This window comes from Ciconia boyciana, chromosome 3 (genome assembly GCF_034638445.1).
Source record: "Ciconia boyciana chromosome 3, ASM3463844v1, whole genome shotgun sequence".
NCBI classification, from domain to species: Eukaryota; Metazoa; Chordata; class Aves; order Ciconiiformes; family Ciconiidae; genus Ciconia; species Ciconia boyciana.
In genome coordinates, this window is record NC_132936.1 from 105,828,032 (window position 1) to 105,848,745 (window position 20,714).

At 35.1% G+C, this 20,714-nt stretch overlaps 1 protein-coding gene across 4 annotated transcripts in view; it reads right to left on the reverse strand.

The window, feature by feature from the left end:
• The window catches only part of GPATCH2 (G-patch domain containing 2), a 129,942-nt gene that overhangs the window by 34,278 nt on the left and 74,950 nt on the right, over positions 1–20,714 (reverse strand). For 3 of the 4 annotated variants that reach the window (XM_072856959.1, XM_072856958.1, XM_072856957.1), the window contains 3 exons: positions 5,524–5,588; positions 2,750–2,789; positions 898–968 (listed from right to left, as the gene is read on the reverse strand). In XM_072856959.1, coding sequence (XP_072713060.1) covers positions 898–968; positions 2,750–2,789; positions 5,524–5,588 — 176 coding nt within the window. The remainder of the gene's footprint in view (positions 1–897; positions 969–2,749; positions 2,790–5,523; positions 5,589–20,714) is intronic. The other variant, XM_072856960.1, reaches the window with a different exon arrangement.

Below are 20,714 nucleotides of genomic sequence, written 5' to 3' on the forward strand. Positions count from 1 at the left end.
CATATTTTAAAAATAAGTATTGGTCTCCCTTTCCAGGTATTCATCAAAGCAAGTATTTAACAATATTAAAAACTTATTTCAGGATGACTTATATTCAGGATGACATATATACTAAAAGACAAGTGCCTGAAAGACAACCGTCTCACTCAAAACCATAGTATTACAGGATTATATAAATCTATTATAACTTTTTGAAAAAAGTAATTGGATAACACATTGTCAAGTTTACAGACAACATAAAAATTGTGTAAGGTGTTGTGCATAGCAAGGGAAACATTTCCGTAGTTTCTCATTTTAAAAAATACTACAATTAAAATAATTATTTGGCAGAAGAGATTCAGCAGGTAACATGTACATAAAAAACCCTCTAGGAACAGACTCCTAGACCAGTGCCCATCAGTTCAGTGTTGAATTTTTTGTCTTTTGAGGGGGAGGAAAGAAGCTGGAGGATAGAACTAGATTTGTTTTTAATAAGTCTTCACAATGAAATTTTTATTGTCAAAATATGATATAAGAACACTTTAAGTGTAACAGTATTTGAGTTATCTTCTTGATTTCAAAAGCATGTATGCATAATGGTAATTTTGCACATTTTCAGCACGTAACTTACATGCCAGAAGCACAAACCTTACTTTGGCATCCATTTGATTCTGATGTTTACTAAATAGATTAAGTTTAGTAAGTGTAGTTGGATATAGTCACCAATAAAGTCTAATACCCACATTTTAGGCAAAGACTATGCCATATAAAAGAAATTCTTGAAAGTAAATCACAAAAAACCAGAAGACCTCGGAAAATACCCCAAAAGAATGGTGTCATTTCTTTTATAAAAATTTGAGAGTTAAGAAATCAACAAATCCATAAACAGTATTAATGACAGCTGCAGCATTAACTTACCTGCTAGCTGTTTTTACAGAGCTGTTCTTCTTGTGTCCTCTCTCTGATCGGTTGTCTCGCAAGAGTTGAAGCTATTAACAAAATGTTCAGAACAGCAATGCCTTTATTTGCTTTTTAGAAATGTTATCCTGACAATGCCATTCTTTCTTGAGTAATCTTTCAATAGTTTTCACCTAAGACTCTAAAAGAGATGGACATCTAATAGAATTTTACAAGAACAGCTAATATTTCAAGAGATATCCACCAACTTAAAACTCCTAAATAATTGAAAATGTGAAAATTAAAGCACTCTCAAAGAATATTAGAAAGCCATGCAATTCACAATTTCACAATTAAATTATCTGTAAAATTTTACAATTTTCACAATTTCAGTTTAAATTTTCAAAATTCTATAACAAAGTGTTGGAGAACACTTAAATGACGAAAAATTATTCAGGTTGGCACTTGTATCTAAGGAGTTATGAAACAGTTATAAATTCTTCTAAGCCCCAGGAGCTTTTGTAATTTGAAAGTTGCAGAATCAACAAAAACACGGTATTAAAGCTTCCCGTAATAGTGGGGAAGTACAAATAATGAAGGATTAATTTAACTGAAACGGTGACTCAGCTTCTGGAACAAGCTCCCATTTACTCTATTTATTTTTAGATGAATAAAGGAAGACTTTTCATTCAGACTGTCTGCAAAACTCAGAAGCTTATTTCCAGCATTATGATATTTGTCAGGATGAGTAAAAAGTGGCAGTAACAGTAAAAAATGACTGTCAAAAAGTTACACTAAAGAAATTAAAACTAGACAGTATAAAAAATACAAATGTTTCTGGAAACTAATCATATATTGAAGAAAGTATAGAATGAAAGACTGTTTAGAAACAGACTACAGGTAAATGGATCTAATATTCACAGCAAACATTTAAAAGCCCACTGGAAATTAGGAGATGATGAACTTTAAGGTGTGGTTGGCCAAGTCATAACGTTGTACATGAGCATGGACTCCAAAAAATGACACCCATCTGAAAAATTTACACTTGATTAAATTTTTCCCCAGCTCTCTATAGCTTGCTTCTTGTTTAAGGAATGCTCCTCATAATTTCCACTACTGAGTTCTCAGATGCAGTAAAAATAGTGCAGTCTGGTTTTCAAAGGCAATGTGAAGGATGCATAAAGGTAAAGCACCTTATTCTGATGAAGTAATTTTTTCATTTTCTTATCATCAACAAGTCAGAGCACTTACAGTTCATATTTAAATGTAGCCACAATTTTTACCAGCATGACATTTGTACAATGTGTATCTATTTCATGATCAAGCTAAGGAGAACAGTCTGTAGTGCTAGGCACTACATTGCAGGGGCTCAGCAGACAAACTAGTGAAATATTTTCACCAATATCTGCACCATTATGGAGATGTAACAGTTCCTTTTTTACTGGTGTGGTTGTTTTAACCAATGAAATGCAGAAAAATGGAATTGAAGATCTTCCTGTAGAAGCCTGCCCACTCTTGTCACTGTTCTGTATTTCTTGATTTTGTGAGTCAAATGTTTTGCTTTCCAGCATTTTGAGAAATGCAACATTTGGAGATACTACGATTAAGAAAATCATTACAAAAAATAATCAGACTTTTCACTTAACCTGTTAAAACTCAAAGACACTTAACTGAAATTAAGTGACTAATTAAAGATTATTAAGGGACTTTTTGAAATGCACTGCTGTTAATATGTTTCCTTACAAGAAAATATGAAATCATACCTGCTTTGTTTATAATTTCTTAAAATACTAGCCCACTACCTCTGGAGTAGAGGTAGTTAAATTCTTTTATACATCTCAAGTAAACTGTTCTTGATCAAAGCAGTTCTTACCTGGCTATGTTCCTTCCTAGCCCCAGGGCTAAACCAGTGGCTGTGGGAGAAAAAGAAAAGACAGGTTTAACAATATAACTAACAAAGCACATGCTGTCATATGACCAGTCTGTGCGTGCTTTTGGGTATTTTATTGTCTGCCAGGAAAATACAGCCTTTGGCTATGCTTTATTTTAATGGGATATTTTTATTGAACTCTCTAAGTCTGTAACAGTTTTGAAAGAATGCACCACAAATTTCACTTCTGAGTAGCTACTGGCTTTATAGGTAATTATATTTTGTCAAACAAGCTAAAGTAATATATAAATGATAGTATTTTAATATACTATAATGCATGTGCTATAAAAAAAAGTAATTCTGTATTTAGTACTGAAGTGTTACCTATTAATGATTATAGCTGAAAAGATTTTTAAGTACTGTGGACTACCTGGTAGTTGTTAATGTATTATTTCACAAACTGAGGTCTGAGTTTGAATCTAAAGTGAAACTCAAAGCCCATAAATCCAGTGGCTTCATATCTCCATACAGTTGCACAGCTTTGACTATTGGCAGCCTTAATTCATAAAGGCGAAAATTTGGACTAAGACGTTGACATGCAGGGACAAGAACTCACAATGTGACTTTCCCCTAAATAGCAGTAAAAGCATATTAATACTTGTTCACATACACTGTGATCACATAGAACTGAATTAACATCTGAATGTACCTGTAGTAACCATTATACAAACTTGGGGCAAATCTTGACACTTGCCAAACGAAAAGGAGAAGGAAAAAACAATTAAAACAAGAGTGATCTGAAATTACACATAGTACCTACATATTTCTCATGTAATCAAGCAATAGGTTTTGGGCAAAGGATAAAAAAATTCCATCGATTATAATATTGCACAAAAAGACCATCACATTATCTGCTATTATGCTTGTAAATTCCTCTAGAAGTGTAACCATAGATTATAAGCTTAACCTAGTCATGCTTCTTCTGAAGTAAATTCAATACAGTTTATGCTCATTTTTTCCCCACAGCAGCCACATAATGACACTAAAATTTTTACTTTAATTAATATATTGAGAAGCAGCAGATTCCATAGAATTGTAGATAAAATACTCTTTTTTTTTTAAGTCACAAATCTGAAAGTTTTGTGGCTTTGTCACTCACTTTTTGTGAGTTTGCTGATGAGCAGTCAACCCTCTCATTCTTGTACACAAGATCAGCTGTCACCGAAACCTGCATACCGTTAACTCCTTTTTCTAGTTTTAAGGTCATTAAGGAAAAGAAGTTGGAAATGACAAAAGAATGACAGCAATAAAGTTAAAAGTATACCTTGAGATAAAAATTAGTAGACATTTCTATATTTTGGACATGAAACTTTCATTACCTGCACCAAGTAGCTCAAAATATGAGGAAAACGGGGAGATTTCGTGCACACACAACTTTGATGTTGGCAGTGGATGAAAAAGAAAACCATCACATTTGTGAGTGACCCAACAAATAATGTCACAAACATCCAGAAACCGATGAAGATAAGAAATATAATGGGTTAGGTCTAAATTCCACATAGATGAGTGTCTTGTCTCTGACCAGTGTCAACAGCAAATGTTCAAGGAGGAGCAGCAAACTGGGGTATCCTCCTCCACATAAATGCTGCTGGTTCGTGGCAAACCAGTGGGTTACAGACTAAATTATTAGTAAAATGTATTTCTACTGAGAATATATATCAAAGTAATTTGAATGTCTCATATTTAGACATTAAAAAACGTCACAAAGAATAAGACCTCTTGTAATGAGAATGTGATATTCACGTTACACTGTTTTTTATAATTTTGTTCATTCACTTAATTACAGTATTATTTGTTTGCTTGTTTGTTTTAATAAAATAAACAAAAGTAAAAACCATAAAGTATCAGTTGAATTACTTTAGGGTAGAAATAACTTAGGAAATCACAACCTCTTTAGTTAACACACACATTAGGAAGTTATGGGTGCAACAGAAGTGGATACCTCAGTTGGTACCGAGGATCATCTGATGTTTGTGGTGTATGTGCTTTGGCAAGTTTTGTTTTAAACTGTGGATGCTATATCTAGTAGCAGTTAAAACATATAAATGTATCCCCAAATATATTATTTCCTAATCATGCGTGTCTGTGTTTTAGATTTCTGATTTGAAAAATATAGGAAAATTTAAACTTCTTATTGCAACTATTCAAAAGAGATAACCAAGAAATAATGCTGCTACTGTTGTCAGCTGAACAGAATAACAGTTTACAGTAATGGCACACTGGAGTAACTAAAGGAACTGAATGACATTCCCTATTCAAATGTGTCCAAAGAATTAATTCAATGTCTTTTTGTGGAATTTACGATAACCTTCCTCACATGATACATCATGTTTAAGACTCAAAGATGTGATGCTTGTTTATTTTCATATATTCAAGCTTGGCATTTCTGAATTTCCCTTTGGAGAAAAATAAAGCAGGTCTTTTTAAACAACCCGTATTTGGTATCTAACCTTAAAAAGTGCTGTGTTTTAGGAAAGCATATATTTAGTAAGTTAATAAAAACACATTTACAAAGCACTGAACGTCACATTTCATTAAGAAACATAAAATGAATTACAAAGGATTATAAATATTATTATTAAATAAAGATCACTATGTAACTGATCTGAGGTTCTCTTATCAATGTTTGTACAGTTGCAAAATGTGGCTTTGGGACAGAGGTACTACTGTAAAGCAAACAATAATAAAAAGTTATAACTCCCATCACTGATACTCACTCATGGTGAAGAGAATCCTGGGACAAGTGAACCGTTTTCCTGCTACCACCTGGTCCTGGAGTTATCTAATGGAAAAAAGGAGGAAAAAAAGACTTTGAATAATGGGGTAGCATACACACAGTGATTGTTTATTAAGAAAACATCACAAATACTAAATACAAAATAGAGACAGTACACTAGATACAGTAAATACAATCAACAATATCTGCAATTTTAAAGTAAAGTCTGAGTGCAGAAAGTGCTACACAGGATTTACCAAAATCCTTTATGTGTAATTCTCATTGGATGTCAGATGTCAGACATTGACAGATATCAGGAGCCTAAGTTACAAAGTCCATGAAGCACTTGATCTCCAAAAAATGAAAGTCAGTTGTTTTGAAAATCATATTCAACATACTGTCCTTATTTATGGATAATGCAGTAATAAATTTATTAAAAAGCACTCCCAACCTTTGTATCCCAACACAAAGCTTCTGAAATTCAAGTTGATGTGGGATAGAAAGCAAAGATGATTTTTACCACAGTGTACTGTAGTCCTTGTCTAGTGCTTCATATATACTGAAACCAAAAATACATAATATGCTAAATTTAAGAGTGCATGAGATAGCGCACGCAGACTTTTGCAGATGATGATATCCTGGTATTGCTCAAGAATGCACTCAAACAGCTTTATTTTTATTTTTAGAATCTGCTTAATTTGTTTGCACATGTAAATAGGTAAAAGCAGAAGAATAAGAGACCACCTGATGAAACTCATGCTTGAAGAACCAGAGCAGAAGGCAAACTATTCCTGTTGGAAAGAAGGCAGGAACAAATTTCTAGTTCTTTGGAGATAGTTTTATAGTCAGTAGATGACCAGAGGTGGGAATGAAGTCAGATGTTCTGCCAGTTTTGAAAGGAGACCACAAAAACACAATGATAATACATTTATATGGCTCAGGCTTGCCAAAAGTACATAAGTAGAAGATTCACAGATAAAAGCAGCCTGCTTTTTACTGAAAGAACAATGGACTCAATTTTTAAAGAAAAATATCCCTATTCATCTGGTCTCATGCTGGAGAAAAGCCAGGGCAGTTGGAGCTCCAAGTCTGGAAAACTTTCAAAGAACACTCACTGAATAATTTGAAAGTTCCATGTGGTTAAAGTATTTGACCAAAATCTGTTTCTTTGACCTGAAGAATGATGTCACTTGGGGCCAAATTAAGAAACCCTAAAGTGTTGTCACTTTTCTGGCTGGTGGTAATTGAAAAGAATTGGTAATACCTTACTGCAGCAAAATCTATGCAAACTATGGATCCCCAGTAGAGGAAATCATGGCAGCTACATGGGAGAACAGCACCTACTGCTTTACCCGCATTTGGAATTCACTGTTTTACTAGACTTATTGAGGCCTTACACAGCCACATGATAATAATAAAATAGCGACCAAATGTTACTTTTGCAATGTCATAGTTCACCTAATAATAAGAGCAAAAACGTCAATTCACAAAGACAGACCTAGAAATATGAACAAGTATTTTAATATGTAATTTCCAAATTTTAAAATGAACAACTAAACTGTTACTTTAACACTATAGGTAAACAGGTAGCTCAGCTCTTGAGAGTTACATCCTGCATTAATCTCAAAATGAGGTTTTCATGCTATTCCAGTGGGTATCCCTAGAATACAGTAATCCATTTTCTACACTGTGGCTATAAGAAAAGCCGACTGTGCCTATGTCATGCTTTGTTAGAGGTTCATGATCACATTATCTCATGGTGGACCTGACACTTTTATTCAGTTTACAGTATGTTCTCTGTACAGGCAACTTATTTCCTTTGCCAGGGCTGCTGACAACCTTTTCCACACTATATTAATCTTGTTTATAGACTTTATCTTGGTACAAATATCAGAAAACTGAACTTTTTATCTCAGGGAGAAAATAAACAACATGTTGACAGAAGCAAAAGCTATTTTCTGGACTAAAATTGGTTGTTTACCTGCAGCCATACTTATGGAAACAAGTTTAAGTTTCCAGCTTACTCAAAATACATAATCTGAAATTTAATAAGCATGGAAATTTCAAGAAAAATCACTTGATAAATTGCCAGTTTTAAAATAATATATAAACCACAGAAGTATGTTTTTTCCACTAATTTATATGAGAATATGAACTTGCTTGGAATACAGTTACAACTGATCACAAAGTACACTGCTGAGGTTTCTCCTACCCACCCTAGATAGCTGCAGTTACCAAGCAGCCACAGAATATTTCTAAAACTAAGCTCATAACACATACACATAGATCTTTACATAAAACTGAATGCTGATTATTGATTCACAATATGTTAATGCAAATGAATTCATATTTGAAAAAACTGTTATCTTGGGTGTAAAAAACGAAAACAAAACCTATTGCCCATCTTCATCTGCTAACTCACTATTAGAAAAAGCCCCAGAAGAGAGAGCCAATTGCTCCAGAAAGTGGCAGCAGACTGCAGGACACTAAAATCAAAACAAATACCCTCTCAACTGTTCAGATTCTTTACTAATGAAAAAAAAAAAAGCATAGTTATCTAGAGTTGGTTTAGGTGATGAAGCCCCAGTGCACAAGAAGAAATCAGGGGTTAAAGCAAGTACTAGCTTTCTCTTGGGATACTAAGAACAAGCGACACCGAAAGTTTGCACAACTAAGATTTTTTTTTTTTTTTTTTAAATTGAATGTATGTGAGAGTGCGTGTCTGAGTGCATACTCAGGGAATACGGGAATCAGAATTACTGTGATGGGAGTGTTTACAAGACTGACAGATCAGGCCTGTTTTAAACTTTAAACTAAGTTCATTCATTAGCAATCCACTTCTTGGTAATGGTCAATTCTTACACACTGTTAAACATCCTCCTTACACACAGAAGAGCATTAGCTTTTAACACTTGTATGCTAAATTAGCTGTGAGTACACAATATCATAGAGCTGATGCTATATAGTTAGCACTGATGGCTATGGTCCTTGATGGTTCTTAGCCACAGGGGTCAAGGTGACTAGGACCGAGCCATCAGAGAAAAGATGTTGGAACTGAAGTGGGCTTGTCTTCCTTCGCATCAAAGTCTCCTTGCTTATGTCTGATGTCTTTATGTTACTGTTGCCTCCAAAAAAGTGAGGGAGGGAGTGCCTTCTCTTTTTTTGTAACAAAGTCCTTAGCCATGGGCAAGTTAAATGCAATCTGAAAAAGCACATTTTGATAATGTCCAACAAGTGCTGTAGACTACTTCTGCCACATGCGGTACAGGAAAAAATGCAGCAGATTTTTTTCCTAATAAGACAAATATAGTAATATTTTTTTCAAATCTTTTGATGGATAAACTTTCCGAAAAAAAATGCCGTGGCATGCTTTAAAGTTCATACATAACATGAACAGAATTCTGGCTTCAAAAATTCCTTCCTATGAGACATTAAAATGCCTAGGAAATGCCCAATAACCTCTTTCAAGCTTTTTAGCATTATATTTAATAGTCTGTGTTTCTCGAAGTTGCACTACGCCATAACTGAACAGAATCATACTCCTACTGGAACTTAGGCAACTGTAACTAATATAAGAAGTGGAAGTATTTCTTACTATTTCCTCTAATTAAGAATAGCAGCTTTTAAAAAACTTACTAGATGTAGCAAATGACTAGGAATTATGTCCTAGAGGATGCGGAACAATATCAACCTTCAAAAAGTACAAAAGCAATATCATGGGTCTTCACGCAGCCCAACTGTGTTGCAATCTGTATTGTGGCTTAGTTGCATAAAGCAGTAAAATAAGTAGGAGTGTAAAGGGAAACTAGGGAAACTTTTGAGCCTCCTTGCTTTTCATCCTCCTCCTGTGCAAAGTCTCTCCAGCAACACATTGCACAAAAGATACCGTAATCTACAGTTGATATAACTGTTTTAATATAAATAAAGTTTAGGGTCATCTTTGGAACTCTCAGTTTCTTCTGGCTACAAGTCCTTTTACCATTGCTTGAATAAGACAACAAGGTGGTGGCTGCATACTGTTTACAGAGTCCCTGAAACACAGGTACTCCAACTCAGAGACAAAGTACTCCTGTTTTGCAAAGATTGCTTTGCGTGAGAAATTAGGACCTACACTGATGGACACAGTAAAATGGAAAAGTATTCAAGACTAAGGGGTTTTACCTCAAAATACATAACACTGTATACTGCTGCCCGAGATACTACATATGAAGATATTACATATGACAAACTTCAGAAGTGATATATGGAAAGATGGTGGGATTAAACAGAAAAAGGACAGGAAAGTTAGAGGATTTCACTCTGCAGAAATAACACTGGGCACAGCAACTATTATTTTTGAATGCTAATACTATAGAATAGAATAATTTCAGTTGGAAGAGACCTACAATGATCATCTAGTCCAACAGCCTGATCAATTCAGGGCTGACCAAAAGTTAAAGCATGTTTTTAAGGGCATTGTCCAAATGTCTCAAACACTGACAGACTTGGGGCATCAATCATCTCTCTAGGAAGCCTGTTCCAGTGTTTGACAACCCTCTTGGTAAAGAAACACTTCCTAATGTCCAGTCTAAACCTCCCCTGGCACAGCTTTGAACCATTCCCATGTGTCCTATCTCTGGGTACCAGGGGGAAGAGATCAGCACCCCCCTCTCCACCTCCCCTCCTCAGGAGGCTGTAGAGAGCAATGAGATCACCCCTCAGCCTCCTTTTCTCCAAACTAGACAAGCCCAGAGTCCTCAGCTGCTCCTCACAGGACATGCCTTCCAGCCCTTCCACCAGCTTTGTTGCCCTCCTCTGGACGCACTCAAGGACCTTCACAACCTTCTTAAATTGTGGGGCCCAGAACTGCACACAGTGTTCAAGGTGAGGCCACACCAACGCTGAATACAGCACGATAATCCCCTCTTTTGACCGGCTGGTCATACCACTGAGTGAGAGGGAGCAACATGTCTACAGTACAGTCACTGGTTGCTCGAACACTACTGTTTACTTTATATGAATAGGGTAAGAGATGTCCAAGACTGGAGTCTATATAGAACATTATTTAAAGAAAAAGAATCAATTTAGTAGATCAATTTATGCATCTTTTATTAAAATATTACGGCACTACTTAAATCTACACGTGCTGTAGTTCAAAGAAAAGGTACTACCATGTGCCAACAAAAAATACAGTAAGTTAACACAAAACAAAAATACGTTACATCGTTACTTAACAATTCTGTTTACTTCTCATTTGAAGTATATTAATGTTCAGTTACTGAATAGCCCATGGCAAATCATTAATTATTTTTACCTATAATACACAGCTCCCAAGTACAGATGTGTTCCATACACAGCATTTTCTAAATACTTAAAATAAGCTACCTTAAAATGCATACTCAACCATACCTCTTCTCCCTTATTTTTTCCCATGCTATCACACAATCAAGTGAGCAAGTACACTTCCTATTTATAATTTATGTTTAGCGTAGGAAATATATTTTTGAAAAAATACGGACTCTGTCCTATTCATAAATGTACCTCATATGTTTTCCATTACTGAAAAAATAAATTTCTTAAAAGTTAAGTAATTTTTAAATACCGAAAGTGATGTTTTTGTATTTTAAATTGGATTTTATGCTGAACTCTCCATAGCATGTGCACTGAAAAGACATTACTGAGCTCCTTTTTTACAGGATGTTATTTCCTTGCTATGATTTGGTGGACTTGGCAGTGTTAGGTTTACGGTTGGATTCGATCTTACAGGTCTTTTCCAATCTAAATGATTCTATGATGTGTTTAAAGAATCCACATAAATAATTATGGAAGTATTTGAATGCTTAACTTAGCCATCACAGTGTGTCACATTCATAGTATGCAAAACTAATAAAATTTCAGCAAAATTTTGCTGAACACTAGTTACACAAATGAAGTAAGCACTTTTCTAAATGAAAGAATACATCCATTTTTCCACTCTATAAATTAACTGCTATGATCAACTACAGATTAACATATGTAAAAATTAATTATAGTAACAAAATCTTTTAAATTCCAGAAGAAGAAAATATACGTTTTTCACGGTTCACATGTTTATAGTATCTTTCCCTAAAACCACTATGTTGATTAATACAGTTTGAGAAGTTCAGTAGCAAATCCAATTTTCTCAGGCAGGAGTTTCTGCAAAACAAGTTGTTGTCCAAAAAAAAAGTAAGTAAAATAAAATCCTGGAGAACAGGATTTTGCAGTGGAAATTACATAATCACAATGACAATTCCATAATTCACAGATCTGTAATTGCCAATTTATAGGAAATTAAATCAAACTATATCAGGGAAAGAAATAGAGAAAATCTATTCTCTACATTTTGTTGTGCTGATTAAGAGCAATTTCTTATTATCAGCATCAATTTATTATCACTCATTTTATACCACTTCTTCACTAGAAGCATTGGAAAGCACCTACAATAAACAAAGCTCTGGATTTAAAAAACATCTTTAAAAAACATAGATACAAATTTCTTTGACTTGGAGCAAGACAGAAAACTAAGACAATAAAAACAGCTTTCACAGTATAAATTACTGAATCATTGAAATAACCCTAGCTTGACATTACCATTACATTTTTATTCTCTCTACGAGCACACTCTTGCTGAAGGGTCCAAACTGACCATTCCAGAGAAGCATCTCTTTAATGCACAGATTACCTATAAATGATGCTCAGTCAAACTCTACAAAGTCTTCATAAAGACATGGTTCACTGGCAGAATAGTTCTATGCCAGTTTCTTGCTCCTGTAGTTATAATTCTTTAAAATTGACCTCTTACTAACATAGTGTTGCAAAAATCAATGGATCATTGCCATTGGGCTTGCAAAATATATGCAAGTGATAAAGAAGGAGAAAAACCTCAAGAAAAATAGGTCAAAAGACATGGACTTTAATCCTAAAGCAAACACACATCTCCCTCTACATGTTTTATTGTTTTCTCTTAATTAAAAAAAAAAAAGAAAAGAGAGCGCTACACACCCTAGATAAAATAAGAAACAGTAAGTCTTTTGGAGTTAAAGAATATGTCCCAGCTCCCCAGTCTCTCTAGTGATTTCACACACTGTTAGAGTTTTCTCTACATTTCTTTTCACTCAACTGATCAAAATACCTCTATCTCTTCATATACGGTTTTCAATTGAGTGATTAACAGATGGAAAAGAAAAACTATGGTATCAGAGATTAAAAGAAGAAAAGTCCACTATTGAACACAGCTCCTTCAGAGAAAGATGAAAAATTTAAATCTCATGTATAAAAGCAAAACAGGGAATTTCTTTGCAAATCTTTGCTATTACACAGTTGTTCTCTGCTGCTTTTAAGATAAAACCTGAATTTGAAACGAAATAATTATAAATTTCAAACAAAAGAGACTTTTGAAAAGAGACTGGCCTGGGTGTAAGGTTTTTTGTTTGTTTGTTTTAAATGGTAACACTAGCAGATAATATCACAGACCATGTTTTGTCCTAAACCTTTGTCAAAGGGACAAGCTTTTATATACTATAGAATAGGCAACAGAATAAGTTTAATGATGCATTGTAATGATATACATTAGTGCATACATGCTGCCTTTAGGTATGTGATATGGTAACAGTGGAGGAGCTATTAAAGCAGAGAAAATAACTACTAGTGTATAATGTAAAAAAGTTATTTGGTCTATGGTGAAAAGTGCAAGTGTCCTATCTACAAGGAAGTCAGGGCAGTTTCTTTCACGATTCCTAATATTTAATATGCAATAGTACTGTGTGGCACTGTTGCTCCAACAGCAGCTCACAGCACTGCAAAAAATGGACTGATTTATAAGTCTCAAGAAGAAACTATAAACCAGAATTATTATTATTTTTTTTTGTTAAAGTAAACAGCCTCTTTTGTTAAAAGGCAAATGTAAGAGCCTCAGGACTGCATAAACATACCACACAGCACCACTATTTCAATTTTTTATATTAGGAAAGGGAAAATCTTCAGGGCAGCTGTCTGAATTGTATTAGATATGGCAACAAAACAATGGCTAAAATTTTGCTACTTCATTACTCTGTAAATAGCTAATATTTAACAAATTTTATTTAAATGAAACCTAATTTCCCTTAGTACAAAGAGCTACTAATTAAATGCTGCAGTAATATGCTGCGTATATAAAAAAAATCTTTATCATTATATTTTAGCTGTCTGTTTAGATATAAAACTTACTCTAGGATGAAATCTTAGCTTCACTAAGTCAACAGAATTTTGACTTCAGTAGTGCTGGGACTGTATCCTTATTAAGAATGATCTAAAATGCTGAAATAATGCTTTTACTTGTAAAATTATGATCAATAAGTGAAGTTACCCACACAGTGATATAGACAGGAGGAAGGAGCAGCGCAGTGATTAGGATACTAGCCTTGACCTGAGAGATGCAGGTTCAATTCCTTGCTGTTTTGGCCTTTAGTAAGTTGTTTTCTGCAGCTCAGTTCCTCATTTGGGAAAAATAAGAAAAACATACAAACAAGACCCTCCTCTCCATTCCCCCCCCCCCCCCCCCCAAGTAATCTGCAGTAGTTTTTCCTTACTTCATTAAAGTACTGTAATATAATGACAGTAAAGATTGTACTAACAACAAAGGATGTCATCAAAGCATTTGCTTTAAGACTGCTTGAAGTATACTACTGAAGGTGATTTTTATTCCTACAGCCACAGGACTTATTACAGGAAACAGAAAAACATCAATATTAAATGCATTTACATATACAAGCAGAATTACTCAGAACTCTTTGCAGGTACAAGTCATACTATGACAGTTCATGGCAGCATGAACTTACTCAGAGTGGATTAAAAAACCCATGCACACAACAACCCCCATTTCCAAATCACCACCCAGCTTCAGTAGCAAGCTATGAGTGGCCTCTACTGGCTGACCAAAGGCTACAGAAGTCACTAAGCTTTTGCTATGAGTTACAACTGTGGTTATCAAGCATGTGAAGAAATGCTAATAGAAAGAATATGCTCATCAGTGCTAGATAATTCACTTACACTATGGCTAAAAATAAAAGGCAAACACAAGATGAGTGATACAATAGACAGTGGGAAAAAAAATACCTTTAACACCAGCGCTCCTAAGTTTTGTCAAAATATATACTGTAAAGATATACATGCAAAAGTCCATTTCCCAAAAGCTGATAATGGAATTCAGCAGGATATGCTGCGCGAGCTCTAAAGGTGGAAACAAAAGTAAACTCAAGTAGTTTATAATTTGTTTATGTAAGTTATATATTTCCTATGAAGACTGAATTACTTCAATTATGATATCAATAGTTTGATTTAGATGCACAATTAGAAAGCCTGTGTGTCATCTGAGAAGGAATGAAACCAAAGACTACATAACTATTCTTTTCATAAATGTGCAACAAATTTGGCCTTTTCCTTATTTATAAAATTAAAACCAGTTAAATACAGAATAATAAAAATGAAAAAACGGAAGTATGAACGTGCATCTATTGCCACAAAGATGATCTTCAAAGTACATAAAAATTATATTTTTATTAGGAAAAAAAGAGAAACATTGAAAAAATTACTTATGGTTTAAACAACACAATAATTGTGGACAACACAACTTGAAGAGAGTAAAAGCTGTTCAAACTATGGCAAAAAATGCTTATTAGATTATCATGCAATATCCATATTCAAATAAAAAAAATATTAGATAAAAAAGAGCACCACTAGTAAGGAAGTAATTTTTACTTCACCTTTCTTTTCTATAGGAATATGTACCTGATTTGCCATTGTCCCACGTTTTAATTGCACCCTATCAAGAAAGATTATTGTCAAACATAAGTGATGCCAAAAGGTGATTGCCTTCATAAGCAGCTGTCCGGTGCTCACACACGACAAGGTACTCTCTGATATTTCCAGCTCCTGTTCTGAATTCTGCCCCATTTCAGAGTTGTACCTCATTTCAGAATTCAGTCCCATTATCTCCACTGCTCAAAGTTGTTCACAGGGTTATCTAGCTGACATATAAGATAACCCTCCATCTCACTAGACACCACTGGGATATGACATGCTGACCCACAGTAAGCCCTGATTATTAGCTTGAAACATACACCATATAAATGGAACTTCCAGCCAAATAATTTGTTTTAAAGTCTTTTCATTTTACTTATACATTAAAACTCATTTTAAGCATGCTGACATCAGTTCCATTAATCTATACAGCCATTAACATATTTAGACATGCTAATGTTAGATTTTGACTATTATCAGAAAACAGATGAAAAATACTATGACTAGAATGCAGACTGCAGGTAATGCCTTTTTATTTTCAAAAGAGAAAGGGATTTTAGTTTAATAAATTATAACTAAATGAAAAACAAATGGCCAGCCACTGCAATTAAACAGAATGCCCCGTTGCCTGCATTGCACTGAAGCCCCCAGTCTTACCACACTGAAAAAAGGCTTGTAGCAGACAAGCACAGTGAGGTCCCATTCTCTCTGCCCCATCTTTTCCATACTACTACACTTCCAGTGACTGGGAAAGCGGTTTAGCAACCCCCAACAGAGGTGGGCAGAACTGATCTGCTAGGATAGTGTTCTTCTCCCTCGCAGCCGCAGAATGGCTTCCTATCTATAATCTACAGTTCTGCACGGTCTTAAAGTCTTGAACCAGTCAAGTTTAATTTGCATGAAAACCTCATTACCTTTTGTTTTTAAAAGGGGCACCCAATGAGCTATATTACAGCCTGGACAACAAAAGCCAGACAGTACCCCAAGCTATTTTCAGGAGAACGAGCTGATAGGAAGATTGGGCACAAGAGAATGCTGATAGCAGCACACCTAAGAATTTCCCACATGAACAAAATAATTCAGACATCAGAAAATTTTGGTTTAAAAGGTTATACTTTGGTAAGATTTGGAATAAAATACCTTTCAAAATTTATACAGTTTGATCAGTAACGGACCTTATGAAATTTACACATTTGAACTGCTAAAATAAAAGTATGACCTTTTGCCTTTAGGTTAGATAACAGTTAAATAATGAGTGCCCACAAAACCATTTTCTTAATTTCAAGTGAAATTCCCACCACAAGGGCTCACACCATTGGTGAAACAGCAGGCAAAAGGCTTTAGGGGATTTTCAGGTACAAACTTGGCCAGTTTCACTGTTGACAGTATTGTACACGGATGACACTTTTAATTATTTTAAGTTTGCTTGTACATTAATGTTTTACCCTGCAAGCTTATGTGACTGGTAAATTTTAGAAATCTTTCTGTATCTGCCACTTTCTCTGCCATCTGAACTTCTAATGTATACTATAACCATTGTTTCAAATTGTAAATGCCAGGAGAAGGAAGCAGGAAGCTCAGAAATCAACTTTTCATTGGGCACTTTTAAGGTCAAGCTAAATTCAGGCTTAAGATATCTTTATTATTTTTCTCCCTAAGAAAAATGATGTAGAAATAAAATAAATTTTAAAATATATTACAATCTATATAATTTTTCTTAGCAAGACGTTCTCAAGCTTTTCCATCATCTTGTCTTCAAATACCAAATGTAAATAATTCATGATGTCTATTATAGAAGAAATGGAAACAAGTAGGTTCTAATAGAAAAAAAAAATAATCAAAAGTGGGAATTCCACTCATACATTTTAAAAGAGACTGTCAAGCTTGTTAGGCTTAATAGCAGTCCCACATTGGGATATCAACACTTGGATAAGGTAGCATTGCATTTCAAAATTTCTAACGTAATGCAGATACCAAGAGATATCCTACCAAAAGCTCATGAATGGACTGTGCAAAGTCACCACTAACTGATTTGAAGACTAAACCGTATTATCTTACTCTCAAATCTCTCTTTATCAGTAAGAGTGCTCCAAGGTTCTCTTTGTATATCAAGCCCTACATAAAGGAAAACATCACAGTACGCTCTTAGGAGAGAGCCTATAGTTCCTTACAGTAATTTAAACTTGTAATGCATTAAAATGATAGCTATCCCAAAATGCTAATTCATAAAGGAAGGTGAAGCCTGTGTTCTAGGAGCAGAACACTGCTTGTATCTGCTATCTACTTCTCCAGCAAGATGAAATATCATTGCTATGTTTTTTCCTATGTTTTTCATGCCACACAACATATATTTACTTGGTAGTTTTATGCTATTTTGTTAAAACAGTGGATGTTTCTGGAATTGTGCTGTCAAGTTAAACTTACTTTTACAAAATGTTTCTGCCAGGAAGCTGGGTTTAGCATGTGAAAAACTTTTGCTCTTTTAAAATTTAAAACTACGTATAGGAAAGAGTTTAACCCTTGGCTAGACGAGTTTGCGTGTGACTGAAGGCAGGGAAAGGTGTCTAAGTCAATGGCTGCCTCTGTTGCAAGACAGAAATCAGGGCACTTTTCTCATTTACAAGCTCTTCTGTTCCTGGGATTAACATGGGGGAAAGACAATTCACTTTTCCCTAATGTCTCTGGTAGCATCAATTTTATTTTTCTGGCCAGACCCATAAGAATAGGTTTTGGTCCCTATGCCACACATTAGCTGCCTTGGGCTTCTGAAATTCCCGATAAAACCATGTAGAGGCAACTTTTGGCTACCAAAAGCATATCCTCTACTTATAAAGCATCACTGTAGAAATAAGGACACGAGGAGTAACTGGTTTGTTGGGTCCTGACTACACAGAGGGTCAAGCAAAGAACATTTTTCTCTCTGTTGCAAGTGTTTAATGTGTTGCAGAGCACAGAGAACAACACTATTTTTCAGACACAAAGCTGTAAAGCACGTTTTGCCAGGTCCTGGAGAAGATTGACTTTCCACCCACCTTAGGGTTATCTTCCCTGTTATTTCCACCTTAGGTTATTTCCCCTGTTATTAAGGGAAGAAGAAAATTCAGGAGAAGCCAAAGAGAGGGTCTTTGTCACAGAGAAGATCTTGAATCAAATACTGACATTTTGCATTTATATGGGTATGTTATTCTGGAAACACCTAGAGCTAACTTAGTCCCTAAAGACAAATTGCCCTAAAAGCTTACAACTTGTATAAGAGCACGACATGACTCACCAACACAATGTCCAAGACAAGGAGATGGAAGGAGGACAGTACTGACGTGGAAACAGATTGCATCCAGCTATTTATGAGTGACAGCCTCAGTGCTAAAATTTCTACATGTCCAGAAGTTTTCAGAGACTATTTGTGGTACAATCTGATGGTTGCCAAGATGCAAACTTCACTTTCAAAGGAGTACAAAAGTAAGCATTCTCCTATGGGATGCTGGAATACGTACTTGATTTTAGTTTGGGAATGAAGGCAGAGGAAAATGAGCAAGAATGAAAGCAGAAGGAACTGTGTGTAAAGATTACAATAAAAAAAAAATAGAGTATTTGGAAAAGCACACCTTCACAGAAGTCTACAGTAAGATAAAAACTAAGAGGCTCTTGAAAGATAATAGTGACTATCCCTTTAAAAAATGGTGCTTGGGGAATTCTTTGAATCTCTCTGCTTTGTTCAAGGCTCAAAGACATCAGGTTAATATGACCTGATTCATCTTCTCTTCCATCCCCAAGACGGTTGAGTAAATACCACCAACACAAAGCCTTGCTGAACCCACTACTTGCCATTCAAGTTGGTTGTGGTATGATCCTAGGCACAGTTTATAAAGTGAGTTATTAAGTTTGCATTTCTTTTGCTGCCAACGCATACCTGTGATGTTTGCTTACTAAATGCAAGTTTCAGGATCAGTTCCTTTTATTTAGCTACCGAAGCAATACTACGCTGATGGGCTATTCCATTTCCTACCAAATACCTAAAGACTACACAGTACTGGAACAGAGGCTGAATTGAGGGCACTCAGCACATTAATAGGCCTGGTTTGGTCTGCAGGCAGGTTTAACACTAGAAAGCATGGTAGGCTCCCAACTGTTGATAAGATGCTCAGATTTCTCCTAGAAAAATGAAAATTGCTGGTCAAGAGAAAGCTCATCTATTTAGTTATTAACTGGACACCAACAGGGTAAATATTGCACTCCACAAAATTAACTGGAAACTGTGAGTTTAAGAAGAGTTATAGCAAATAAACAGCTCAAGTCATGTGAAAGCAAACTATAAACAGGCACACCTGTAACTTTGGCTGAATCTCTTAAGAGATTGCATTTGATGGCAGCATTTAAGAAATTGTATATATTGGCAGAAAGCACTCTTGTACATATCATACACCCAATAGCGTTAAATTGTGCAGGTGGCCCAGAAGAAAAATATATGGAAACAGCCATTTGAATTTGGCATTACGACCCACAGATATTTAAGTAGCACAAAACAAAATACATTTTGAGGGTTTTTAAATTATTTCTAAAATCATAAATATATAGTGATATATTAATTAGGAGGAACATTGTTGGCAAGAGATAGACGTTCACTGAAAAGGTGCCATAAACTCCATGAAATATTTGGGAACCTTTTCACATTCTTCCTGCATATAACCATGTGCTAAGGAAAACAATCAATTGAACAAAGAAAACTTACAGAAAATTCAGGAAAGTTATCGAAGCAGTTCATATTCAAAAGGAACAAATCAGCTTACTATTAAATCAGAGGTCATTTGTCCAATACTGGATCAAAAGATAGTACTAACTGAGGGAATGTCTGTTCCACAAGGTGGGGGGGAAAAAATGGTACTAGTCACATGGTTCAAGATACCTTCTTGGAAAAGCAACAGATATAACAATCTTTAGGAAAAAATGTCTTTGCAACTCTGAAACTGAGTAATGCAGGCATACTTGCCCTACTCCAGTTTTGCCTAGCTCATTCTTAACCTCAACTAAACCAGGTTCAAACAATATGACGTGTCCTGAAACTTGGAAATTTCATATTTGCCTAACTTGATACACAAAGCATTGCTCTGTTTTGGTTTGGTGTTTTTTTTTTTTAAACACCATTAAAAAGATTTACCTCAACTCCTTCCACAGCTAAATAGTTTAGCTGAATCTCTGGTGCCAGGGTAAATGCAGTGGGCAAATTCCTATTCCCATGAAACCTTTTCAGAAATATCTTTGACTTCAGTCCACTACCTGAATTCATTTTTATTTCCTGCTTTTACTTGCAGACCTGTGAGATCAGCTTTGGAAGCCTCTGCTCTAACCAAAGTCCTACATATTTCTGTCATAAAATTTAGGGAAAGAACTATGGTTTTCATTCATTCAGAGTGAAAG